Raw genomic sequence first — 21,848 nt, forward strand, 5'->3', positions numbered from 1 at the left:
GGGCCTGTGGACAGTGCAGGAAACCAAGCAGTGCAGGCAGGATGCTCATCCTTGGGAGGCTGTGAGTGGGGGGAGCCCATGGGTGGCCTGGGGCCACGGGGGTGGGGGACAGTACAGGACCTGTCTGAGGAGGCCAGAGAAGCTGGAGCTGCAGTGGGAGGCAGAGGCGAGCTGAGGAGGGGGAATGAGGACCCCAGCAGAGCAGGCCCCTGAGCACCAAGGCTTGCCTTCCAGAAGACTCCGCAGGCAGAGGAATCTTAGCCGCCACCAGCAAGGAATGCAGGGAAGGAGAGGGTCCGGGGTTCCTGGGTGCGCTAGAGCCCTCTCCCAGGCGCTCCCTGCCTCCTCGCCCTCCCCACTCCCGGGCCTGCTGCTTCGGAGATCCAGCCAGACCCGTGGGGAAGGCAGGGAGGACTCTGCGTACAGATAGGTAGACATCCGTAGATAGAAGTGTCGCTCTGCCTGCGGGGAGGCCCAGCATCACCTACCTGGAAGGGGCCACCCCGCCAGCACCAGATCTTGGTCCTGACGGGGATCAGGATTCCGGAGAACCGGGAGGGGAGGCGGAGCCAGAAGACCCTCCACCGCCCTGCCCGCGCGGTGAAAGGCAGCCCCGACTCAAGCCACAGGGCAACGGAAGAGCCAACCTGGAGCGCGGTGGGGTCTGGCCCACAGCTCAGGTCCGACAGGTGGGGGCCCCGCGGAAGCCCCGACAGAGCGAGGCAGCGCGGCCCTGGGAGCCGACCGAGCCGGTGCGGGTGGGCCCCGGTGGGGAGCTGGTTTCCGTGCGGCTCGCGTGCCCGGGGGCGGGGCGGCGGCACAGGCCGAACCAACGGCCCCTCACCCCGGAGGGGGAGCTCCCTGGGGTAGGGTCCGGGCGCCGGCACCGCGGGGGCCTCGGGGAAGCTCTGCGGGGCGCCCCGGGGCTGGCTGGCTCCTGTGGCTTTGAACTCAGTTGCTGGACGTCGCAACCCGGGGGGTGGGGGGGCGGCCGGGGCCGCACGACCGCGGGGGCGGCAATTCCGCGCTGACCCGCGGGGCGGAGGGACGGAGCCGGGCCGGCGCCGCAAGGGCTGCTTCTCCCGAGGGTGCCAGCTGCACCCGGGCCCCGCTCCCGGCGCGCAGGCCTGGGGGCTCCCGCGGCCCTCAGCGGAGGGCGGGGCGGGGCGAGGAGGATCCGAGGCGGGGCCGCGACGCCAGGGGCTCTTTCGCTTTCCCTTTTGTTCCGTGCAACGACGAGTCCGCGCGGGGGAGGGGAGCGCGGCTCCCGGGCGCCGGTTTCGCCCGCGCCCGCGTCCCCACGGGACGCCGCAGCTTCCCCGCGCCGCGCACAGGCCGCGCCACGCAGCCTCGCCCCGAGACTCCCTGCGGCTCCCGCGGGCGCCGAGGAATCGCCTCGCGCGCTGGGTCGAGTGGCGGGGCCGCCCGAGGCCAGGAAGCCCCGCGCGCCATGCAGTCGGCGCCCGCCTGGCCCCCGCCGCCCGCCTCCCTGCGGCCCTCCGCCTTCCCGCACCCCGCGCTGCACGCCCTCCACCGCCTGGCCCGAGCCCTGCTCTTCCCGGCCTACTGGGCCCTGGACCGGCTGCTGGGCTGCTGCGCGCCCGAGGCGCGTCCGAGCGGCCTGGCGGGGCTGAGGGCGGCGGCGGGCGCGGCGGCGGCGCTGCTGCTGCTGCTCCTGGCCGGCCTCCCCCTGGCCCTGCCCGCGCTGCCGCTGTGGCTGCTCCTGCAGGCCTGGCGCCGCCCCTTCTGCTACGCGCCCCCTCCGCCGTGCTGGGCGCCCCCCGCGCCCTGGCGCCCCCCGGCCCAGCCCGTGCGCCGCTTTGGCTTCCTCAGCGCCAACCTGTGCCTGCTGCCCGACGGGCTAGCGCGCTTCAGCAATCTGAGCCACAGCCAGCGGCGGGCCGAGGAGGTGGGCGCCCTGCTGCTCGCCGCCCTGCGGCCCTCGCGCTACGGGACCACGGGCTGCGGTCCGCCCGGGCCGGGGGCGCCTGCTGGGGCGCTGACAGCCGCGCTGCCGGCGGGCCTGGACTTCGTGTGCTTGCAGGAGGTGTTCGACCCGCGCGCGGCGCACCGCCTGGTCAGCCGCCTGGCGCCCAGCCTGGGCCCGGTGCTGTACGACGTGGGCTCCCTCGGCCTGCAGCGCGGGCCGCACCTCAAGCTGCTCGGCAGCGGGCTGCTGCTGGCCTCGCGCTACCCGCTGCTGCGCGCCGCCTTCCGGTCTTTCCCCCACGCACGTCGCGAGGACGCGCTGGCCTCCAAGGGTCTGCTCTCCGCACAGGTACAGGCCCGGCGGCCGCGGCGCTCCAGGGCCGGGGAGAGGGCAGGGCGTGGGGTGGAAGCCGCGAGGGTTGCTGGGGCCGTCCACGGTGTTGCAGGCGCAGGTGGGCATCCTGGACGGGCGCCGCGTCGTGGGCTTCCTGCACTGCACGCACTTGCATGCGCCAAGTGGTGAGCCCCGTAGACTCGTCCTGGCGGCGGGTCCCTACCCTCGTCTGCGTCTCCGCCGCCCGCACCATTTGTTCGCCGCCCGGAGCACCGCAGGCAGGGCGGGGCGGGGCGGGGCGGGGGTGGGGCGCGCAGCTGGGCTCAGTGCCCCCCTCCCCCCGCAGAGGACGGGCCCTTGCGCTGCAAGCAGCTGACCCTTCTGCTGGACTGGATCGAGCGCTTCGAAGCCGAGAGCCGCCAAAGCGGCGAGGCCGTGGCCTTCAGCGTGCTTCTGGGTGACCTGAACTTCGACAACTGCTCTTTAGGTGAAGGGGGGGCCGGCGGGGCGGGGGGCGCCGGCGGGGCGGGGCCGGCGCCGGGCCTCGCCCACCGAGCGCCAGCCTCCCTCCGCAGACCACGCGCAGGAGCAGGAGCACCAGCTCTTCGACCACTTCCGGGACCCCTGCCGGCTGGGCACTCGCCGGGAGCAGCCCTGGGCCCTGGGTAGGGCGGCCGCTGGGGAGGGGTCCTGAGGAGGGCTCTGGGGCCGCGGCTCCTCCGCTGACACCGCCCCCCCCCCGCCCCAGGCACGATCCTGAACACCTCCACTCTCCACCACACGGTGGTCTGCTCCCCAGAGATGCTGCGGAGGTGAGTGGCCACCTGAGGGTCAGCCAGCGCCCAGAGCCCTGCCTCGGAGGGGAGCCCTGGCCTTGGTGACACCGCTCGTCCTCAGGGCCCTGGAGCAGGAGAAGGGGCGCCACCGCTACCTGGCCGGCCCTGCCCGCGGAGGCCCCCGGCCTAAGCCCTGGCGGGGCCGGCGCCTCGACTATGTCCTGTACCGGGGAGTGGCCGGAGCCCCACTGAGCCCAGTAAGTCCGGGGTTCAGGGCACTGGGCCGGCTGGCGCTGGGGCAACCCCTGACTGCCTCCTGCCCCCAGGACGTGGAGCAGGTGACCTTCAGCACCGCCCTGGCAGGGCTCACAGACCACTTGGCCGTGGGACTTCAGCTCCGAGTGTCCGCGCTGCCCTGACACATGCACGCAGGCGATGGTGGCGAGGCCGGGTGGACAGACAGACACGGACGCACAGCGTGAGCCTGGCCGGCTGCCGCGGGGCCACAGGGCCTGGAGATCTTTATTGTAGGGCCGCCCTCACACGGCCTCCTGGGCCCTGCGGTACTCGTAGACGCTGCCCCGCTCAAGGAAGGCGGGGATGTGCTGGGGCGACCCCGATGGTGGCGCGGGGTCCTCTGGGTCCCCGTAGCCCCCCCCACCGGGGGTGTGGAGGCAGAACACGTCCTGCGGAACAGAGGGGCAGCTGGGCCTGGGCATCCCTCTCCCTCCCTCCCCTGCAGTCCCCCCACCCTCCGGGTGGTGCATGCGCAACGGCAGGTCTGGCCCACCGATGCTCCGGCGCGCCCTCCCCTTCAGAAACCAAATTAAAGTGTCTCGGGTTCTTTGCAACTGCACTCACTCCCTGTGGAATGGGGGGGCCGTGGGCGGCGGGCGGGATGGAGAAAGGATGGGGTGCAATCCTTACCCCGGGGAACACGGGCACCGACGTCTTTCCCCCCAGATTCACCGTGCGGCCGTCCTTGCGTATCAGCAGGTTTAGGCCCCGCGCCCCGGGCTCGCCCCCTGCGGGAAGAGGCCAGGGAGGGAGGGACGCAGGAGCTGGTGGGGAGACAGGGCCGGCGGCCGGAGGGGGCAGACGGGGAGGGAGGGGGGGGCAGGGCTGCTCACCGTGGAGGCCGTAGGGCTGGAAGGCGCGGCGCTCGGTCAGCACGGACAGCAGGGCCTCTTCGCGGAACAGCAGCTCGCGGACGACGCCATCGCCGCCCCGGAAGCGGCCGCGGCCCCCGGACCCCAGCCTCAGCTCGAAGCGGCGCACGATGACCGGGTACCTGCGCAGGCGGGGGTGGGGGCTGAGCGCGGCCCGCCCCGCCCCCGGCCCCGCCCCCGCCCCCGCCGGCCTCGCCCTCACCTGCTCTCCAGGATCTCCGGGTCGGTGATGCGCGTGTTGGTCATGTGGCTGTGCACGCCGCTGCGCCCGTGCCAGCCGGGGCCCGCGCCCGCGCCGCCCGCCACCGTCTCGTAGTAGCCCATGTGGGCATTGCCCAGGGTCACATTGTTCATGCAGCCCTGGGGGGACAAGCGAGCTTTGCGCTGGGCTGCGGGCATCCCCTCCCCGGGGCAACACGCCCCAGCGCGCGCACCCGCCGCACCTGGGACGCGGCACAGGCCCCGAAGGCCCCCAGGATGACGTCCACCACGCGCTGCGACGTGAGCACATTGCCGCCCACCACGGCCGCTTCGGGGGTCGGGTCCAGGATGGAGCCTCTAGGGATCACCACGCGCACCGGCGCCAGGCAGCCCTGCGGGGGCGGGGCCGGCTGTCAGGGCGGGTGGGGAGGGCCCTGGCCCAGGCCAGCACCGGGATCCCAGCGCTGTCGGCCGCCGTCGCTCCCCCCCCACACCCCGGCCCCACCGCGGAGACCGCATGCTCCCGCGCACCTGGTTGAGCGGGATGTCGCGGCCCACCAGACAGCGCAGGCAGTAGATGAGGGCGGACAGCGTGATGGCCCGCGGGGCATTGAGGTTGCCAAACACCTCGGGCCCGGTGCCGCTGAAGTCAAATACTGCGCTGCCCTGCCCACGGGAGGGGAGCGGAGGGGATGGGAGGGAGAGGTCAGCAGACCCCAGGCCACTGCACCCCCATGCCCTGCGCCCTGCTCCCACCGCCTGACCTGGCTCAGGTTGATCTGCACGCGGAGCCGGATGGGGGAACCGTCGTCCATGTGGTCCTCCGCCGACACCTCCAGGGGCAGGCCTCGGGCCTGCCGGGAGCTTCCAAAGGCCCGCAGCATGTCCCGCACAGCCAGCTCCGCGTTCGCCTGGTGGTCGGGAGGGTCAGCCGCAGCCTGGCCGCCTCCAGGGGTCCCGCGCCTCCCCGCCTCCCGGCCCAGCCTCCTGGGGTGGTACAGAGCTGCCCACCTGATCCTGCCCCCTCGGCCCACCTGAATGTGGCCCATGTAGGCCTGCACCACATCCAGGCCATACTGCCCAATGAGTTCTCCCACCAGCTGGATGCCCTTCTGGTTGGCTGCCACCTGAGCACGGAGGTCTGACAGGTTGTCGTGCAGGTTTCGGGTACCGCTGCAGCCGGGAATCTTGCCTGGAGCCCGCAGGGCCTCAGTCACCGCTGAACGGAGGAGGTCACTGCTGAGCCACCCTCCAGCCCCTGGGGCTGCCTGGGGCCCTGCTCTCACCTACTTCCCCTCTTCTGGGCGCTATATGGTGTGGGGCTCCCCGTGTTGGCCCTTCACTGGCTCCCCACAAGCAACCCCCCAAGCCCCAGCCTCCTCCCATCTGCTCAACCTTCCCACCCTGCCGCCCCCCAGGGCACCCCTAGGCTGCCTCGCCTATGACCTCACAGGAGCTGGAGGTGCTTCCCTCAGCAATCTGCTTCCACCTTTCATTCCCCCTGCCCACCTCTCCCCCACCTGCGTTTCCCCCACCTCTCCCAGGAGAAAAACCACTTCCCTTGGCCCTCCCCCACTCACACTGCCCCCCAGGGGCCCTCGCCCCACCCCTGTGAAAGAGCAGCTAGCTCTGGCTTGCGCCCCACCTCCGTACCAAGCTGAAGGAGGCCCATACCCGCCCCAGGGCGAGCCCCAAGAGCCAAGAGTCTGGGTCACAGTACTCTCTCAGGCTCCCCGGCCACTGTGTCCTGTCACATGCCTGCACGTGTCTCTCCCGTGATCCCTGCCCTCTGCCCCCTGCTCCCCCGACCCTGACCAAGGGAGCGGCCAGGGCTACTCAGTTGTGTCTCCTGCACCCACAGCAGCCTGCAGCTCTGAGAGCCCACCCTGCACCCTGCCCCCTGCCTACCCCACCGACCCTCACTCTGGGATGCCCCCCTGGGCTCCCAGACCCCTGAGGCCTTACACCAGCTCTGAATTTTCCATGGCCCTTGTCTCCTGGGCCACACTGCAAATTCTATCCTAACGTCCCTGCAGCAGCTCTGTGCCTGCTCAGTGCCAGAGCCTCCCTCCATCCTCCAGCTGTCCAAACCTGACTCCTCATCCTCATCCCCAAATCCAACCAAATGCCAACCTTGATTATCTCCGGAACAGTGATCCCTACACCCCTTTCTGCTGCCCAGCTTGAGGGCCAGCACCATCCAGGGCAACCACAGCTGCCCCCCACCCCACTCAGCCTGGCCTCTGGGCGACCCTCCAGCTCCCCATCACTCTGCATGTAGCTGGGCGCTCTCCAGTGCAAGCCCCACTGAAGCCATTGCTACCCAATGACTCATACCCAGGCCCAAGAAAGTTCTCCAAGAGCCTGCAGTCACTGGCTCTGTCCTCACTGCTTCTCCGCAGCCTCCGGACCCCATGCAAACACAGTGCAGACTGACTGTGACTACCATGAGCAGCTGCCTACCTTGAAACAGGCTCCCCTCCCTCCTCTGCCTGGTTCCATGGGTGTCCTGGCCAGCTCCCTACCCCCAAAACCACTGAGGCCTTCCTGGATCCAGGCAGAGCCCGGCTCAGCTGTCTGGTCACCTCTGAGAGATGATCTGCAACCACTGTGGGGTTACCGCCTGGCTCCCCCAGGGAGGCCTGGGCCAGCAGGCCACGTCCCAGTGCCCTCCTACCCGCCCTGGCCCTGGCTGGAAGGAGCGATCACGTGTGCCAGCCCACTGAACCCTCCCCCGTGCCTCGCCATGGCCCCAACCCTACTCCCACTCACCATCCTCCTGGAAGACACCCCCCTGGACGAGTTTGAAAGACAGAAAGACAGCACCCTCCTGCTGCAGTGTGGTGGAGTGGGGGGGCATGGAGCCTGGTGTGATGCCCCCAATGTCCGCGTGATGCCCACGGCTAGCCACATAGAACACAGGCCGAGTCTGACCTGGCCAGAACACCTGGGGGTGGAGAGCAACGGTTGGCTGTGTCAGCCACCCTTGCCCCCCAAAGACACCCAGGCCGAGGTCCTCACCGGTGTGATGACGGTCAGGTCTGGCAGGTGGCTGCCCCCAGCGCTGGGGTGGTTGCTCAGCAGCACGTCGCCGGGGTGGAGGTCAGCACCCAAGTGCTGGATCTGAAGCCAGGAGACAGTCTGGAGTTGGAAGCGGTGGAGGTGAGAGGTGGGGGGAGGGAAGCAGAAGGGACCCACCGAACCTGGAACTGCACGGTCTCCTGCATGGCTCCCAGGTGCACGGGGATGTGGGGGGCGTTGGATACCAGCCCCCCATCAGGCCCGAAGAGGGCACAGGAGAAGTCCAGACGCTCCTTGATGTTGGTGGAGATAGCTGTGCGCTGCAGGATGCGGCCCATCTGCTCTGGGGGCACAGAGTAACCATGAGCCCACTGGCCCCACCCCACCCACAGCGCAGCCCCAGAATATGCAGAGGCAGGACCTCTGCCCTCAAGGCCTCTGGAGCCCAGACCCGGGACCCAAAGGTGGTGGTGGCCCACTTGCACACGGCAAGGCCACCGCCAGGCCACGTCTTGCCTGTGTGAGGGGCACCCCCCATCCCTGCCTGGAGCTTCCACAAGAACCCGGAATCCCACGCCAAGCCTTCTCCTTGCCTGATGCAGGACTTAGGTCCCCCAGCAAGCCCCCAGCCTGACCCTGCACAGATGGGTTCACTATGCTGAGCCTGCTCGCCGTCCGACAGGACAGTAATCTCAGATCCCACGGTCTCTAATGCTGGCATGGCAGGGCTGGCCATCCCAGTGCCGGGGCTGCACTGCCCACTCTGTCGCCAGCAGGGGTGCCACTGCAGACCCCTCCCCCAGGGCATGCTGTCCTCCCTCTGCACACCCCTGCAGCCACACAGCTTGTGCCCACCTCTGCACAGTGTGCACACTCCCATAAGCTCCACAGGGAGCAGGGCCACTGCGGGGGGCACTCACCAGCAATGCTCATGAAGCGGTGTGAGAAGATGGACAGGTGGATGGGGTCAAGCTGGGCCCCCACGGTGCTCGGGGCCTCAGCCCCCACAGAGATGCGGATGTCCCCGGTCTCTGTCACCTCCGCCTGACACCCTGGCTCCACCAGGATGGTGCTGAGGGCAGGGGCACAAGAGGCTGGAGGCGCCAAGCCAGACCCCCTCACCCCAAATAGGGACCCAACATCCCCAGGTGAGGGGAGCACGCCGAACATAATGGGACCCCAGAGTCCTTCACACTCCTGTAGCCTTGGGCCAGAGAACCCTCGGCCAGGATCCCTGGGTAAGCTCAGGCCCCCAAGGCCCACCTGTTGCTGTCAATAATGAGGCAGGGCCCCTGAAGCTTGTGCCCGGAACACAGCTCTCCCAGCAGGTAGACAGGGGTTTCCTGGTAGCCCCCCTCAAAGTAGCACTGGGTCATCTGAGGAGGGTGTGGGATGAGCGAGCTTCCTCAGCCCAGCACCCTCCCTGGGCATCCCCATCCCCTGCCTACCCCATATCCCTGGGCGGGCGGTGGGGGTGGGGGGCAGGCCAAGGCAGAGCCACCCACCTTGTCTACCCGGGGAGGTCCACTCTGAGCTTTGGGGACATCCTCAAGGCGAAGGCCACTGCGGCCAGTGCCCCTCACGCGCACATCGTCCACCACCACTGGCCGCTCAGGGATGATGAAGCCAAACTCCCTCATGTACCTGCACACCCACCAGCGAGAGAACCGTCAGGGCAAGGTGGCCAGGCTGGCAGGTGCCCACCAGGGCTCCCAGGACGCAGAGTTCGCATACCTCTCCACGAAGGCTGCCCCGAAGTCACCGGCACGGGGAGAGTGGGCAGTGGCTGGGTGCTGGTGCGCAGACACCATCAGGGCACAGTCCGTGCCCTGGTAGCGTAGATGCAAGAAGCTCTCGGTGCTGATCTGGGACCTGCAGCAGGGGGGCAGGCGGGGCACTTGCACATGGCACCCCGAGAGGACTCCTGTCCTACCTCCTCCAGCACTCAGGGGACCAGCCCTCCTTGACCACTGCCCAAAGAGGCCCCAGCACCACCTGGGGAACTTGGCAGTAAATCCAACTAGGGGGTGACTCTGAAGGGCCAAGTCCACCCCACCCCTTCGAGCCCCACCTGGGAAAGCCCTGGGCCAGCAACGTGTCCACACACTGCTCCTCCAGGCGGCTTAGCCTCTGGTCCAGCTGCACAAAGGTCTCAGGCGCGTAAGGCAGCGAGCACGGCTCCTGCGCCTCATGCACCACGTCTGCCAGGGCCAGCCCCAGTGCTGACAGCAGCCCACTGTGCCTGCGGGGACAGGGACCTCGGCAATGTGGGGCTGCCTCCCGGAGCCAGCCCCCCACCCCAGGACACGTGTGTGCACAACTCTCAACATACCTGTGAATGTGCACGGTGTCCATGCCCAGGGCGCGGGCGATGGCACAAGCATGTTGCCCACCAGCTCCCCCAAAGCACGCCAGCACGTGGGCCGAGGGGTCATGGCCTCGTGCCTGGGAAGCCAAGAGGGGCTCAGTGGCATGCCTTACCCTGTCCGCCCCCTCCCATTGGGTTGCCTGAGTGGGAGGTGTGGGAGTGGGGAGCAGGGCTGGAGGGTAAAGGCAGGCATACCTGCGTGAGCGCGCGGATGGGCCGGCACATAGCCTCGTTGGCCACACGAACGAACCCCATGGCTACCTCCTCCAGGCTCAGCGGGGAGGCCGGGCAAGGCCCGTTGGTCAGGAAGCTGTTGACCTCAGTGGCCACAGCCTCCAGGGCCTTCCGGGAGGCCTCAGGGGACAGTGGCTGGTCCTCTCCCGGCCCAAAAATGCAGGGAAAGGAGGCAGGCAGTAGGCGACCCAGAACCAAGTTAGCGTCCGTCACTGTCACGGGGCCCCCTGGGAGGTGTGCACGGTGTGGGGGTTGGGGGCTGGAGATGGAATCCAGGAGGGGGCAGCAGGGGCAGGGCCGAAGGGGTGGGGTGGGCCCGGGCAGCACGGGAAGGGTCCTGGAGGGGCAGGTGGCAGCTCTTACCCTTGCGGTAGCAGGCGGGGCCAGGATGGGCTCCTGCGGACTCAGGCCCCACCACAAAGAGGCCAGACCTGGGATAGGGAGGACCGGACTCAGGCGGGCTGGGAGGCAGGGCTACGGGGCCCAGCCCAGGTGCCGGTGCTTACCTGAAGAAGAGGCGGGAGCCCCCACCTGCTGCCACGGTGTTGATGTCCAGCTGGGGGGCCTGCAGGGTGACACCAGCCGTGCTGGCCTCAAAGACATGCTCGAACTCCCCAGCGTAGCGGCTCACGTCTGTGGATGTGCCTGGTGGGGGTGCGGACGAGGGGTCATCTCCTGCGCTGCCGCCCAGCCCGCCCCCACCCTCCACCCTTCTTACCTCCCATGTCAAAGCCAATGACAGGCTGGCCGCCTTCGGCCCGGTAGGTGGTGGCCGAGTAGCCGACCACACCCCCAGCGGGGCCAGAGAGCACAGCGCGGGAGCCGCTGAAAGAATCCATGGGGGCCAGGCCGCCGTCGGAGCGCATGAAGAGCACCTGAACGTCCTGCGGACCCACCGGCAGCCGCACAGTGAGGGGCCGGCTGGCGCGCAGGGGACCGGGAGGGGCAGGCGGGCCTCACCTTGAGCTGGCCCTGGAAGCCGCGGCGGAAACCCTGCACGTAGCGCTGGATGGCGGGTGTGAGGTAGGCATCGGCGCAGGCCGTGTGCCCCCGAGGCACGATGCGCACCATGGGCATGGCCTCCGAGGACAGCGACACGTGCGTGAAGCCCAGCTCCCGGGCCAGCGCCCCCACCTGCTGCTCGTGCTGGGCCCACCTAAGGACGAGGACGACCCAGGGCTACTGCGGCCCTCGCCCACGCCCCCCCCCCACCTGCCGCCCCAGCCGGCCGGCCCACGCTCACGTGTACGAGTGCATGAGCACCACGGCCAGGCTGCGAATGCCCCGAGACAGGAGCCCCTCCAGCTTTGCACGCAGGCCCCCAAGGTCCACAGGCTGCTGCAACTCCAGCAGGTCCCCCGTCCGGCCTGCCGGGAAGCCCCACACCACCTGTCAGAGGCCCCCCACGGCCGGCCGCCCCCACCCCCAGAGTGGGAGGTACCCGAACCTTTGACAGGTGCCCCGGAGCCTGGCTCCCCGCGGTACAGCACCACGCGCTCGTCCACCTCCAGGACGTCTTCATACAGTACCTCTGGCATGGGCACAGCCTGGGGGCAGGCAGAGGCTCAGAGGACGCCCAGGCCTGACGGGCCTTGCTGGGGTCCTGCGTGGGGGGGGGCGTGCAGGCGAGGGGATGTGCCCCAACAGGCCGGTCCACGGGCCCAGGAGACACAGTCAGATGGGTGGCCCCAGCAGGGCCCACCCAGGGGGCGGTTCTCTGCCCCAGGGCACCTGAGCATAGCCAAGTGCTGCACCCCCACAAGGGCAGCTCCCTCTGGGAACCATGTAGAGCGGGTGGGATAAGGGAGTGGGAGGGTGGGGTGGTGGGCTCCTACCCCCCACTCGGAACAGTATGTCTTGGGTCGCTCCACCCCCAGAATCCGGGACAGGAACAGGACAACTTGGAACCACTCTGAGGGCTTGGGGGACACAGTGCCTGCCAGGAGTGCCTGGAACCTCCTGTCTGGCTGGCAGCGGGTGCCCTTGGGCCGGCACTGACCCTTCCAAGGACTGCCCTCCCTGAGGGGCCATGGCATCCCTGGGAAAACACGAGCTGCTCCACGCAGCCACCAGCTAGGGCGGGAGAGCTCACCAGATCAAAGAGGTCCTCCCGGGCCTGGGTGCCCACGTGCAGCAGGTCTCGGAAGCCTCGTGTCACCAGCAGCGCCACCCGCTCCCCCCTCCGCTCCAGCAACGCGTTGGTGGCCACTGTCGTGCCCATGCGGATGCTGGCAATGCGACTGGTGTCCAGCGGCCGGTCCCGCGGCAACAGCATGCCCCCCTCCTGGGAACCATGCGGCTAGCGTCAGGCCTCTGGTCCCCAGGTGTCCCCCCCACCCGCCCCTCTGCGCAGCCACCTGCTCCAGGATGCGGCGGATGCCCTCAGTAGGCGCGTCTGCGTAGTTGGCGGGGTCCTCTGAGAGTAGCTTCAGGACCCTCACGTGCCCCCCGGGGCACTGGGCAAAGACGTCTGTGAAGGTGCCTCCGCGGTCGATGGCAAAATGGAAACGCCCCTCGGGGCTGCCCATGACGACGGGGCTGGAGTCCAGCAGCGACTCCTCAGCCGGTAGCCCTGGGAGGACTGCGCGGGTCGGATCAGGCCCGGGCCCTGCTCCCCGCGGGGGGCGGCCTAGGGCAGAGCCTGGTCGGGGAGAGGATGCGGCGGCCCAGGGTGGCGCGGGCGGAGCGGGCGGAGCGGGGCTGCGGGGCTGCGGGGCTGCGGGGCTGCGGGGCTGCGGACCCAGCTCACGGGGCAGCCCCAGGGCCGGGGGCGCCGGACGTGCTGCCCCTCCTGACCCGGATCCCGGCGCCCGCGCGGCCGCCCGAACCCGCGGGCCCGAAGCAGATCTCGCGGAGGCGGCCGCGCCACGGGAGCCGGGGCTGGTCCGTCGGGGGCTCGGGGTGGAGGGGCCGGGGCTGCGGCGGGTGCGCGGGCCGCCTCCCACCTGCTCGACCTTCGGGCCCAGGCCCCGCGGGACGCAGGGACGGGGCGGGGCGGGGCCTGCGCGGGCGGCGGGGCGGGAGGGGCGGGGCGCGAGGCTGCAGGGGGGGGACGGCGAGGCGGGAGGGCGGGGCGCGAGGCTGCAGGGAGGGGGACGACGGGGCGGGAGGGCGGGGCGCGAGGCTGCAGGGGGGACGGCGGGGCGGGGCGGGAGGCTGCGGGCGGGGGGACGGCGGGGCGGGAGGGGCGGGGCGCGAGGCCGCGGGGGGCGCCTGGGCCGGGGCGCCCGGGCGAGGGCCCACCTGGCCGCGGGTCCGAGCCGCCCGCCCGCGTTGCGCTCTGTCCCGGGCCCGCCCCGCCGCCCCTCCCGGAAGTCGGGCCCGCCCCCCGCACGACCGGTCGGGGCGCGCAGGGCCCTCCGGGCTGCGGCTGCGTCAGGCTGGGCTGGCCCGGAGCCACCCGGGAGGACAGCGGGGGCGGCGCCGACTTGGCTGAGAGCCCAGGCGCCCTGCAGCCACCTGGGTGCCCCCCGGAGCGAGGCTGGCCCAGGAGCGCGACCTGCCCTGGCGCGAGGCCGGCGCCGCGGGGATGGGCCTGGGCGTTGGGAGGAGGCCCGCGCTCCCCACAGCCCCCTTGCTCCCCGCGGCACGGCGACCAAGAGCCCCTCGGGAGCATCCTCCCTGCAGCCGTCCAGGGCCAGCCCCGCCTCAGCCTAGCGGGGAGCAGCGAGGCCCTCCCCACAGCAGGGCTGACATCCCCCAAAGCCACGGCTGGTGCCCTGACGGTGGGGCGATGGCCTGTTTCCCCGCGGGTGGAAGGTCTCAAACGGGGGGGGGGGGAGGGGGGGCCGATCACAGGGAACAGCAGGTGAGCGGGCCTCCACCTAGTGCCAGATCAGCAGCCCCCCCCACGCTCCAGGCCTCCCCATCCCCCGTGGCCCTGGAGGCCTGCTGGGTCCTGGAAGGTGGGGGGGGTGCACCCCAGGCTACAACAGGGCCGCCTTTGACTGGTGGCCTTTGGCAGCCTCGGCATCCTCTTCCGTGTGGTGGGGGAAGGAAAGGAGACACAGTTTTGAAAGAACTGTACCCAGAAAGACACGTGAGTCAGTGACCTCTGACCCCGCTGCACCCCTGACAGTGGCCTCCCCCAGCACTCCGGGCTCCAGGGGTGTCTCTGCCCAGCCAGGCCTGCTGGACAGTGTGTGGAGGACTTGAGCTCTGCAGCATACGGGACCCAGGGCCCCAAGGATGGGCTGTGGCCGAGTCCAGACGACAGTGTACCTGGTGGCAGGAGCCAGCCATGCCGCTGGCCACCCCCCTCCCCACCCCTGCGTCTACCATGCTCCTTATCACCTTCCCCTTCCCCAGCCCAGCTGGGGCCCTACACAGTCCCAGGGGCCACAGTGCAGGAGCTCTACCTCTCCCTGCTCCAGGCACACCGCAAGGGGGCGGTCCACAGCCCCACTGCCACCAGGATCCCTCCCTGCAGCCCCAGCAGGTCATTCCATCCCCCTCGGCAGGTGCACTGCAGCCAGCCCACACACGCAAGAAGAGACAGAGGAGCTTGCCCGCTCTCCCCAGGAAGTGAGGACGCTGCTCTGAGCCAGCCACAGAGCCTCACGGAGAACCCCACCAGGCGCTGATCTCGGACCTCCGCCCCCAGAACCGTGGACATCCTCCCGCCTGCGGAGTGGCCATACAGCCGCCCAGACCGTGTAAGCGTCTCCCGCACAGGATGCATGTCCGTCCCCATGAGGCACCGGGCAGTGCCCTACTCGCAGTGCTCAGGCCAACCCGAGGGGCTGCCTGCACCCGCCTTGTCCCGCCACGCCCAGCCTGCTGTTACTCCACCTTCAGGGTGGACATCCCGACCCCACCAGCCTCCGTGCCCTGCCCTGGCCCCACCCGTCATTTCCCACCGGGAGAACTATCCACCACCCGCACCCCATCCCATCAGTCAGGGAGTCTAGGGGCCCAGCCAGGGGCACAGATCCTGCCAGCAGGTTCCTTCTGACCTATAAGGCCCTCCTCGTCCTCGTCCAACCCCCTACTTCACCTGCGCTGGCCTCGGAACTATGCCTTGACACACCTAACTTGCTGCCACCGCAGAGCCTTTGCACGGACTATTCCCTCAGCTCTGCCCCAGCCCTGTGACTCCACTCTGGTTCCGTCCTGCTCCGACTTCACTTTGTCCCTGCTGCACTGCTTCCTATCACCCCGCAGCACCTTCAGCACCCCACAGCCGTGGAAGCAGGGATTCCCGCTCACTTTCATGGTCTTGGCACAAGTTGAACGAGCGAAGCTTGGCGGGCCTCAGAGAAGAGCCCCCAGACACCGGCACTGCTCACCTCTCTCTGCATCCTTGAACTTGATGGTTCTGCGCCGGGGCGGCCGGGGGCTGGCGGCCACTTCAGCCAGGAGCCCAGAGCCGCAGAAGCCCAGGCTGCTGCCCCGGTTCCGGAGCACCAGCTTCAACTCCTGGTTCTCCTGGATGAGCTGTACCAGCCGCCGCAGCTCTTCGTTCTCCTGTGCGAGCCGCTGGATCTCCTGCCGCAGGCCCTCGTAGCTGCTGAGGAGGGACATGCCCGGCAGCAGGGCGGCAGCTGCCAGCAGCTGGTGGGCTGGCCAGGGACAGCGGGCCCCGTCATTGTGAGGTCAGCGCCTGCCCTGCCCCGCGCCTCACCTGCATTCCACACTCAGAGCCACAGCCCAGCAGTTCCCACCGCCTGGAGCACGGCACACCTGACCTCTGACCTCTGGCCCCTGAGGGCCAAATGACCGAGGACACAGACCTGCCTAGGCCCTGGAGTCCCTCTAGGAAACCGCTCCTGGGGGGTAGAAGCTTTTCTTTCTTTCTTTTCTTTTATTTTTTTTTTCACTTTTCATTTTTTTTTAATTTTTATTTATTTATGATAATCACAGAGAGAGAGAGAGAGAGAGAGAGAAGCAGAGTCACAGGCAGTGGGAGAAGCAGGCTCCATGCACCAGGAGCCTGACGTGGGATTCGATCCCGGGTCTCCAGGATCGCGCCCTGGGCTAAAGGCAGGCGCCAAACCGCTGCGCCACCCAGGGATCCCTTTTTTCACTTTTCTTTTATCCTTTCTTTTTTTTAATTCAGTGAATTAACATATGGGGTATTAGCTCCAGAGGTAGGGGTCAGTGATTCATGAGCTGCACACGGCGCCCAGTGCTCATTGCGCCACGAGCCCTCCTTAGTGCCCGTCATCCCCTCACCTCGTCCCGCCAGCCTCCCCTCTAGTGACCCTCAGTTGGTTTCCTAGAGTTAAGAGGCTCTCTTGGGATCCCTGGGTGGCTCAACGGTTTAGCGTCTGCCTCCGGCCCAGACAATTTTTAAAGATTTTTAACAATCTTTTAAAAAAAAAAAGTCTCTTGTGGTTTGTCTCCCTGAGTTCATCTTACTGTATTTTCCCCTCCCTCCCACCCCCGATCCTCTGTTTTGTTTCTTAAATTCCACATATGAGTGAGGTCAAGGCACAATTGTGTTTCTCGGACTGACTTAGGTCGCTCAGTATCATACCCTCTAGTTCCACCCACGCTGTGCAAATGGTAAGATTTCACTCTTCTGACGGCTGAGTCACACTCCGTTGTATACATAGGCCGCGTCTTTGTTGTTTTTTTAAGATCTCATTTATCTATTCATGAGAGACACACAGAGAGAGGCAGAGACACAGGCAGAGAGAGAAGCAGGCTCCCTGCGGGACTCGATCCTAGGACCAGCGATCACGCCCTGAGCTGAAGGGAGATGCTCAACCCCTGACCACCCAGGTGGCCCTTGTAGGTCTTCTTTGGAGAAATGTCTGGTCATTGGAACTTTCTTGATCCTGGCCTGGCACAGATGTGTTGCAAAGAGAGGGAGTCAAGGATTCAGGCGTCTACCCATCTGGCTGCTTCCCTGGCCACCAGCGGCAGCATCTCCACCTGGCTGTGCCAGGTCACGGGGCCAGGTGACTGGGCACGGTCTCCGAGGTAGTCAGAGCCATCACAGCATCTGCAGAGGCCAGGAGAGCTGGTTTTTGAGCTGCCCTGCAGGAAGGGCCCTTCTGGCCTAGCAGCAGCAGGAGACTAGCGTGGGTCAGAATTCCAGGGACATGGGGCCCGTCAATAGATGCATTTGGATGGGGCTGGACGCAAAGAGATGGCCCAGGTGGTGCTGAGCCTGGCAGGGATGGCAGAGGGTAGCAGTGCACACGGAGGGCAGGTGCCCTGGAGGAGACAGGACAGCCAGGGATGAGAGCCTTGTGGAGGAGGGCAGGGCAGGAGGCAGGGAGACCCCACGAAAGGGCTGAGGACTCCGGAGCAGACTCCGGTGGCCAGGGAGCTACCCCTAAGGGTAAGAGTGGGGCGACAGTTCAGAGCAAACGAAGGACTTTCTTCTCTCGCCTGGCGCACCTTCTAACAGGGCAGTTCTGTGCTGCTATCATCTCTTTCTTAGTTATGATCAGTTTATTTATTTTTTTAAAGATTTATTTATTTATTTATTTATGATAGAGAAAGAGAGAGGCAGAGACACAGGAGGAGGGAGAAGCAGGCTCCATGCCGGGAGCCCGACGCGGGACTCGATCCCGGGACTCCAGGATCGCGCCCTGGGCCAAAGGCAGGCGCTAAACCACTGAGCCACCCAAGGATCTCCATTTATGATCAGTTTATTTCACATCATTGTTTCCTTTTTGCTGGCCTGCTCAGTACCGTTCCCACTTATTAACCAGTCGGTTTTCCTGGGAACGGCGAGCTCTGGTGGAGGGTGGTCTTCACGGTGCCCACTGGGGAGGGGACGCCTCTGACAGCAGCGATCCAGGAGACGGTGGCAGCTGCACTTAGTCTCAATGGAGATTATGACCATCTTAATTTTTTTTAAGATTTTATTTATTTATTCATGAGAGACACAGAAAGAGAGGCAGAGACACAGGCAGAGGGAGAAGCAGGCTCCCTGCGGGGAGCCTGATGCAGGACTCAATCCTGGGACCCAGGGTCATGCCCTGGGCTGAAGGTGGCGCTAAACTGCTGAGTGACCCAAGGATCCCCTCAAGTGAGATTGTCTTGGATGAGATTACTTGATCAGGCAGTTACCGCCCCCCTTTTTTTTTCAGGCGGGCCTTTAATGAATAAGTCTCAGGGCCGGTGGCTCAGCGGTTTAGCGCCGCCTTCGGCCCAGGGCGTGATCCTGGAGTCCCAGGATCGAGTCCCGCGTCGGGCTCCCGGCATGGAGCCTGCTTCTCCCTCTGCCTGTGTCTCTGTCTCTCTGTGTCTCTCATGAATAAATACATAAGATCCTTTAAAAAAAAATAAAAAGCCGAGGTGTTCACGGGGATAGTTCCTGTGGAGGTTCCAAGGCAGACTTCGTTCTGTGCTGCATCCCGTTCACGGCGCTGCCGGACTTGGGGCCGCGTGGCTCCAGTCTCCGCACCCTCCGTGGGGCCCATGTGGGGTCAGCATGGCTGGGGTTCATCCAGCTGGCCAGCGGGCACCATCGCCTCGCGTCAGCCGGCCTCCCAGGCTGGGGAAGACCTTCACAGAGACCTAGGTCCTGGGCCCCGAGAGCCGTGAATGTTACCTTATCGGCAAAAGGAATCTGCAGGTATGATGACGTTAAAGGTCTAAGGTGGGAAGATGTTCGTGGACGACCCAGCAGGCCCCCAGGTGACCATGAGTACCTCCGGACAGTGGCGGGGGCAGGGGGGAGACCTGGCACAGGGGAAGGGGCACGGGGGGGGGGGCGGGGGGGGAGCTGGCCTGGGGCCACGTGCAGCTTGGGCTGAGCCAGGCTGCTCCGCTCGCTGCGGCGGTTAAGCTACTGCTGTCAACACGGCACAGAAACGGCTTCTAGGGACATACCCGCCTCCCACCAGCTCCCAGTCAGGACACCTCGGGCTGATGGGTGTGGCTGATGAGTGTCGTCAATTCAGAAAATATCTAAGGTCGGGGGTGAGTGGGTGACGGGCACTGAGGGGGACACCTGACGGGATGAGCACTGGGTGTTATTCTGTATGTTGGTAAATTGAACACCAATAAAAAATTAATTTACTAAAAAAAAAAATATCTAAGGTCATTTAGTCACAAACAAGAAAACTCCAAAGGCCCAGAAATCTTAGGGCTCACATGTAGGAGAAATTTGGTAGAGCGCCTCTCAAATTTAACAATTCTAAAAGCTCACAGGATACTACCCGCAGGAGCCACTACCTGAAAACAACTTTTCTTTTTTTTTCTTTTTTTTTAATTTTTATTTATTTATGATAGTCACAGAGAGAGAGAGAGAGGCAGAGACACAGGCAGAGGGAGAAGCAGGCTCCATGCACCGGGAGCCCAACGTGGGATTCGATCCCGGGTCTCCAGGATCACGCCCTGGGCCAAAGGCAGGTGCCAAACCGCTGCACCACCCAGGGATCCCGAAAACAACTTTTCTAAACTATAATAAAAATACACTCTAATCAAACATGTTAGAAAAGATGCTGAATTATCTTCTCTCTGTATATACATGACGATGTCACAAAAGTGTTGTCATCTTTTTTTAAGATTTTAAGCACTCCCTGCACCCAGTGTGGGGCTCGGATTCACAACCCCCATCAAGATCGCACGCTCCAGCTCCAACGACTGGCCGGCCAGCGCCCCACAGGTCGTCACCTGCGAGCCGCCAGAGCGTGCATCCAAGAGGCACAGGGGAAATGTGTTGGAGAAATACTTTGGGAAGATGACTCAGGACATCCTGTTGGGTCTGTGTTTTGTGATGTGTGTGATACCGGTTAAGTCTAAACATTTATGTTACATGTTAGGATTTCTTTTCTCACTCTACTCATTTCATTCCAGAAATATGACTTTGCCCTCTAATTCTTGAAAACAGCACAACGCAGGAGTCAAGGCAGCCGGCGAGGAGCGTGCTCCTTTGGCAGCTGTACTCCGGGAGGTCAGCAGGCACCTAGGGAGCTTCCGTTTGGGGAAGGCTCCTGCGTTCCCTAAGGGCGGCGCACTGAGCTTGAAACCATACAGACAAACCTGGTTTGTGCTGAACTCCCACCTTCCTCCTGGGCATCTGGAATTGGGGTTTGTGCCCCACCGAGGGCGCCTGCATGACCAGCCCTGCAAGCGGCCAAGGAGCTGAGTTTCCACACACGCTGTCAGCGCTTGCTGCTGGGCGGATGTCGTGTGTCCTGTGGAGAGGGTTCTGGAAGCTGTACTTGGTTCCCTAACTTTGCCACGTGACCCTTATTCCTCTGATTTTGATTACTATCCTTCCTCTGTTATAAATCTCAGCCACAAGGTCAACAGTCTGTGCCAGATTCTACAGGCCCTCCAAGCAAATCCCTGAATCCAGGAGTGGTCTTGAGGATCCCAAACACCGCTCCCAAATTTGTTAGGCACCCGAACCTGGACCTACCCATGTGCATAACATGCACATGGCCAGAGAGTCAAGGGGGGCAGGAACAGCCCCTAAAGAGGAGATGCTAGGAGGCTGGAGAGCGGAGTTCCAGGGGCAGAGGGAGCACTTCCAGCAATGGACACGGCAAGTGTTCTAGCGATCTGGAGGGGCCAGCCCCCCCTGGCCACTTTGGGCTCCTTAGGCCCAGGACCAGCATTACTGATAGTCCTGGGCTGCTCATGTCAATGCTGTGCACTTGGGGCAGGACACCTGTGGGGACCCCCGGGGAGCTTCTACCCGCATTGAGGGATGGACAAGCACTGCCGTCTTGACCCCAGTGGGAAGGCGCACGGCACGTGCTCAGACTCAGACCACTGGGGGAAGACGCCGTGTCACTCCAGCACAAGCAGCCGGGGCGTGGAGGGCAGTGGCTATCACCGACTCACCGGGCGCTGTGCCAGAGCCGTGGCTGGCTCCCAGCGCTTGTGCCGCGATCATCCAGGAGACCAGTACCTTGACGGGGACACTGCCTGCAGGAGTCGGGCCCTTACCTGCTCCGCTGTGTCCATTCTACCTGCTTCTTACGGCCTTAAGCTGATCTCGCTTCTCTCCGCTTTCTCTCCACATGCCCCCCCTTGAGCCCGGGCCAACCTTCGTGCCCACCTTGACCCCGACAGTCTGGTGGGAATAACACTACAGGACTTCTAAGGCTAGCCCTTGAAACACCGAACCTGCCCACCTTGTCTTTTGAGGTCACCTTGGAGCCCTGGCGCCACGCTTCCAGGAAGCACTGGCTGCGTGGAGAGGCCATGGGTGGCTGTGCCAGGAAGCCCCCGAGGCCTCGCCTGTCACCACTTGCAGGACTAGAGGCAGAAAGATTCTAAGCACAAACCACCTGAGGAGCCCAGGCAAACCTCGGGCTGCAAGACTTGACAACGGATTCTTCTTCATTATTCGAAATCGCTAAGGCGATGCAGCGAGATAAAGTCACGCAACCCCTACTCAATCCCTTTCTGGAAAGAGCAAGGGTACCTTCATTCACCCGTTTTTTTTTTGTTGTTGTTTTGTTTTTTTTTTAATTTTTATTTATTTATGATAGTCACACACACAGAGAGAGAGAGAGATAGGCAGAGACACAGGTAGAGGGAGAAGCAGGCTCCATGCACCGGGAGCCCAACGTGGGATTCGATCCCGGGTTTCCAGGATCGCGCCCTGGGCCAAAGGCAGGCGCTAAACCACTGCGCCACCCAGGGATCCCTTCATTCACCCGTTTTTTTGTTTTTTTTTTTTTTAATTTTATTTATTTATTTACGATAGTCACAGAGAGAGAGAGAGAGAGAGGCAGAGACACAGGAAGAGAGAGAAGCAGGCTCCATGCACTGGGAGCCCGACGTGGGATTCGATCCCGGGTCTCCAGGATCGCGCCCTGAGCCAAAGGCAGGCGCCAAACCGCTGCGCCACCCAGGGATCCCGATTCACCCGTTTTATTGCACAGTGGGAGCTG

At 65.4% G+C, this 21,848-nt stretch overlaps 2 protein-coding genes and 1 long non-coding RNA gene across 9 annotated transcripts; 2 read left to right on the forward strand and 1 right to left on the reverse strand.

Annotated features, from left to right (window-relative positions):
* The first annotated feature begins 1,355 nt into the window (after nucleotides 1–1,355).
* On the forward strand, nucleotides 1,356–3,890 carry LOC144283479 (sphingomyelin phosphodiesterase 5-like). Its single transcript, XM_077847639.1, has 7 exons — nucleotides 1,356–2,278; nucleotides 2,376–2,448; nucleotides 2,610–2,750; nucleotides 2,839–2,928; nucleotides 3,012–3,075; nucleotides 3,161–3,296; nucleotides 3,366–3,890. The coding sequence occupies exons 1-7, from the start codon at nucleotides 1,451–1,453 to the stop codon at nucleotides 3,456–3,458; spliced, it is 1,425 nt and encodes a 474-aa protein (XP_077703765.1). The 5' UTR covers nucleotides 1,356–1,450; the 3' UTR covers nucleotides 3,459–3,890.
* OPLAH (5-oxoprolinase, ATP-hydrolysing) lies at nucleotides 3,519–15,611 on the reverse strand. Of its 4 annotated transcripts, none has more exons than XM_077847636.1 (27): nucleotides 15,321–15,611; nucleotides 12,390–12,604; nucleotides 12,125–12,316; nucleotides 11,480–11,579; nucleotides 11,276–11,399; nucleotides 10,993–11,188; nucleotides 10,751–10,916; nucleotides 10,539–10,677; nucleotides 10,396–10,463; nucleotides 9,994–10,259; nucleotides 9,763–9,875; nucleotides 9,502–9,672; nucleotides 9,165–9,302; nucleotides 8,936–9,074; nucleotides 8,694–8,806; nucleotides 8,351–8,502; nucleotides 7,613–7,773; nucleotides 7,431–7,532; nucleotides 7,182–7,356; nucleotides 5,444–5,628; nucleotides 5,174–5,320; nucleotides 4,941–5,075; nucleotides 4,652–4,801; nucleotides 4,411–4,568; nucleotides 4,170–4,330; nucleotides 3,967–4,064; nucleotides 3,519–3,725 (listed from the first exon to the last, which is right to left on the reverse strand). In XM_077847636.1, exons 1-27 carry the CDS (start codon nucleotides 15,553–15,555, stop codon nucleotides 3,579–3,581), a joined length of 4,146 nt encoding a protein of 1,381 aa, XP_077703762.1. In that variant the 5' UTR covers nucleotides 15,556–15,611; the 3' UTR covers nucleotides 3,519–3,578. The 4 variants fall into 4 exon arrangements, with proteins under 4 accessions (XP_077703762.1, XP_077703761.1, XP_077703760.1 ...); XM_077847635.1 differs by having other exon boundaries at nucleotides 12,390–12,613; XM_077847634.1 differs by having other exon boundaries at nucleotides 12,390–12,673.
* Nucleotides 13,368–19,435, forward strand: LOC144283480 (uncharacterized). Of its 4 annotated transcripts, none has more exons than XR_013352074.1 (4): nucleotides 13,368–13,757; nucleotides 14,493–14,687; nucleotides 15,196–15,807; nucleotides 17,482–18,216. It is a non-coding gene; the product is annotated as an uncharacterized LOC144283480 (long non-coding RNA). The 4 variants fall into 4 exon arrangements; XR_013352073.1 differs by lacking the exon at nucleotides 13,368–13,757 and adding an exon at nucleotides 16,455–16,539 and having other exon boundaries at nucleotides 13,792–14,687; nucleotides 17,482–18,221; XR_013352072.1 differs by lacking the exons at nucleotides 13,368–13,757; nucleotides 17,482–18,216 and adding an exon at nucleotides 19,228–19,435 and having other exon boundaries at nucleotides 13,793–14,687.
* Nucleotides 19,436–21,848: the final 2,413 nt, after the last annotated feature.

Source organism: Canis aureus, chromosome 14, assembly GCF_053574225.1.
Source record: "Canis aureus isolate CA01 chromosome 14, VMU_Caureus_v.1.0, whole genome shotgun sequence".
NCBI lineage: Eukaryota > Metazoa > Chordata > Mammalia > Carnivora > Canidae > Canis > Canis aureus.

Excerpts from the sequence above, each read along its gene's own strand:
- LOC144283479 (XM_077847639.1), top strand. The coding sequence starts at position 1,451 with ATGCAGTCGGCGCCCGCCTGGCCCCCGCCGCCCGCCTCCCTGCGGCCC. Across the intron at positions 2,751-2,838 it reads CTTCGACAACTGCTCTTTAG|ACCACGCGCAGGAGCAGGAG; the intron begins GTGAAGGGGGGG and ends CTCCCTCCGCAG. Across the intron at positions 3,297-3,365 it reads CCGGAGCCCCACTGAGCCCA|GACGTGGAGCAGGTGACCTT; the intron begins GTAAGTCCGGGG and ends TCCTGCCCCCAG.
- OPLAH (XM_077847634.1), bottom strand. The coding sequence starts at position 15,555 with ATGTCCCTCCTCAGCAGCTACGAGGGCCTGCGGCAGGAGATCCAGCGG. Across the intron at positions 9,303-9,501 it reads CTGGCCCAGGGCTTTCCCAG|GTCCCAGATCAGCACCGAGA; the intron begins GTGGGGCTCGAA and ends CCCCTGCTGCAG. Across the intron at positions 5,076-5,173 it reads TGCAGATCAACCTGAGCCAG|GGCAGCGCAGTATTTGACTT; the intron begins GTCAGGCGGTGG and ends TCCCGTGGGCAG.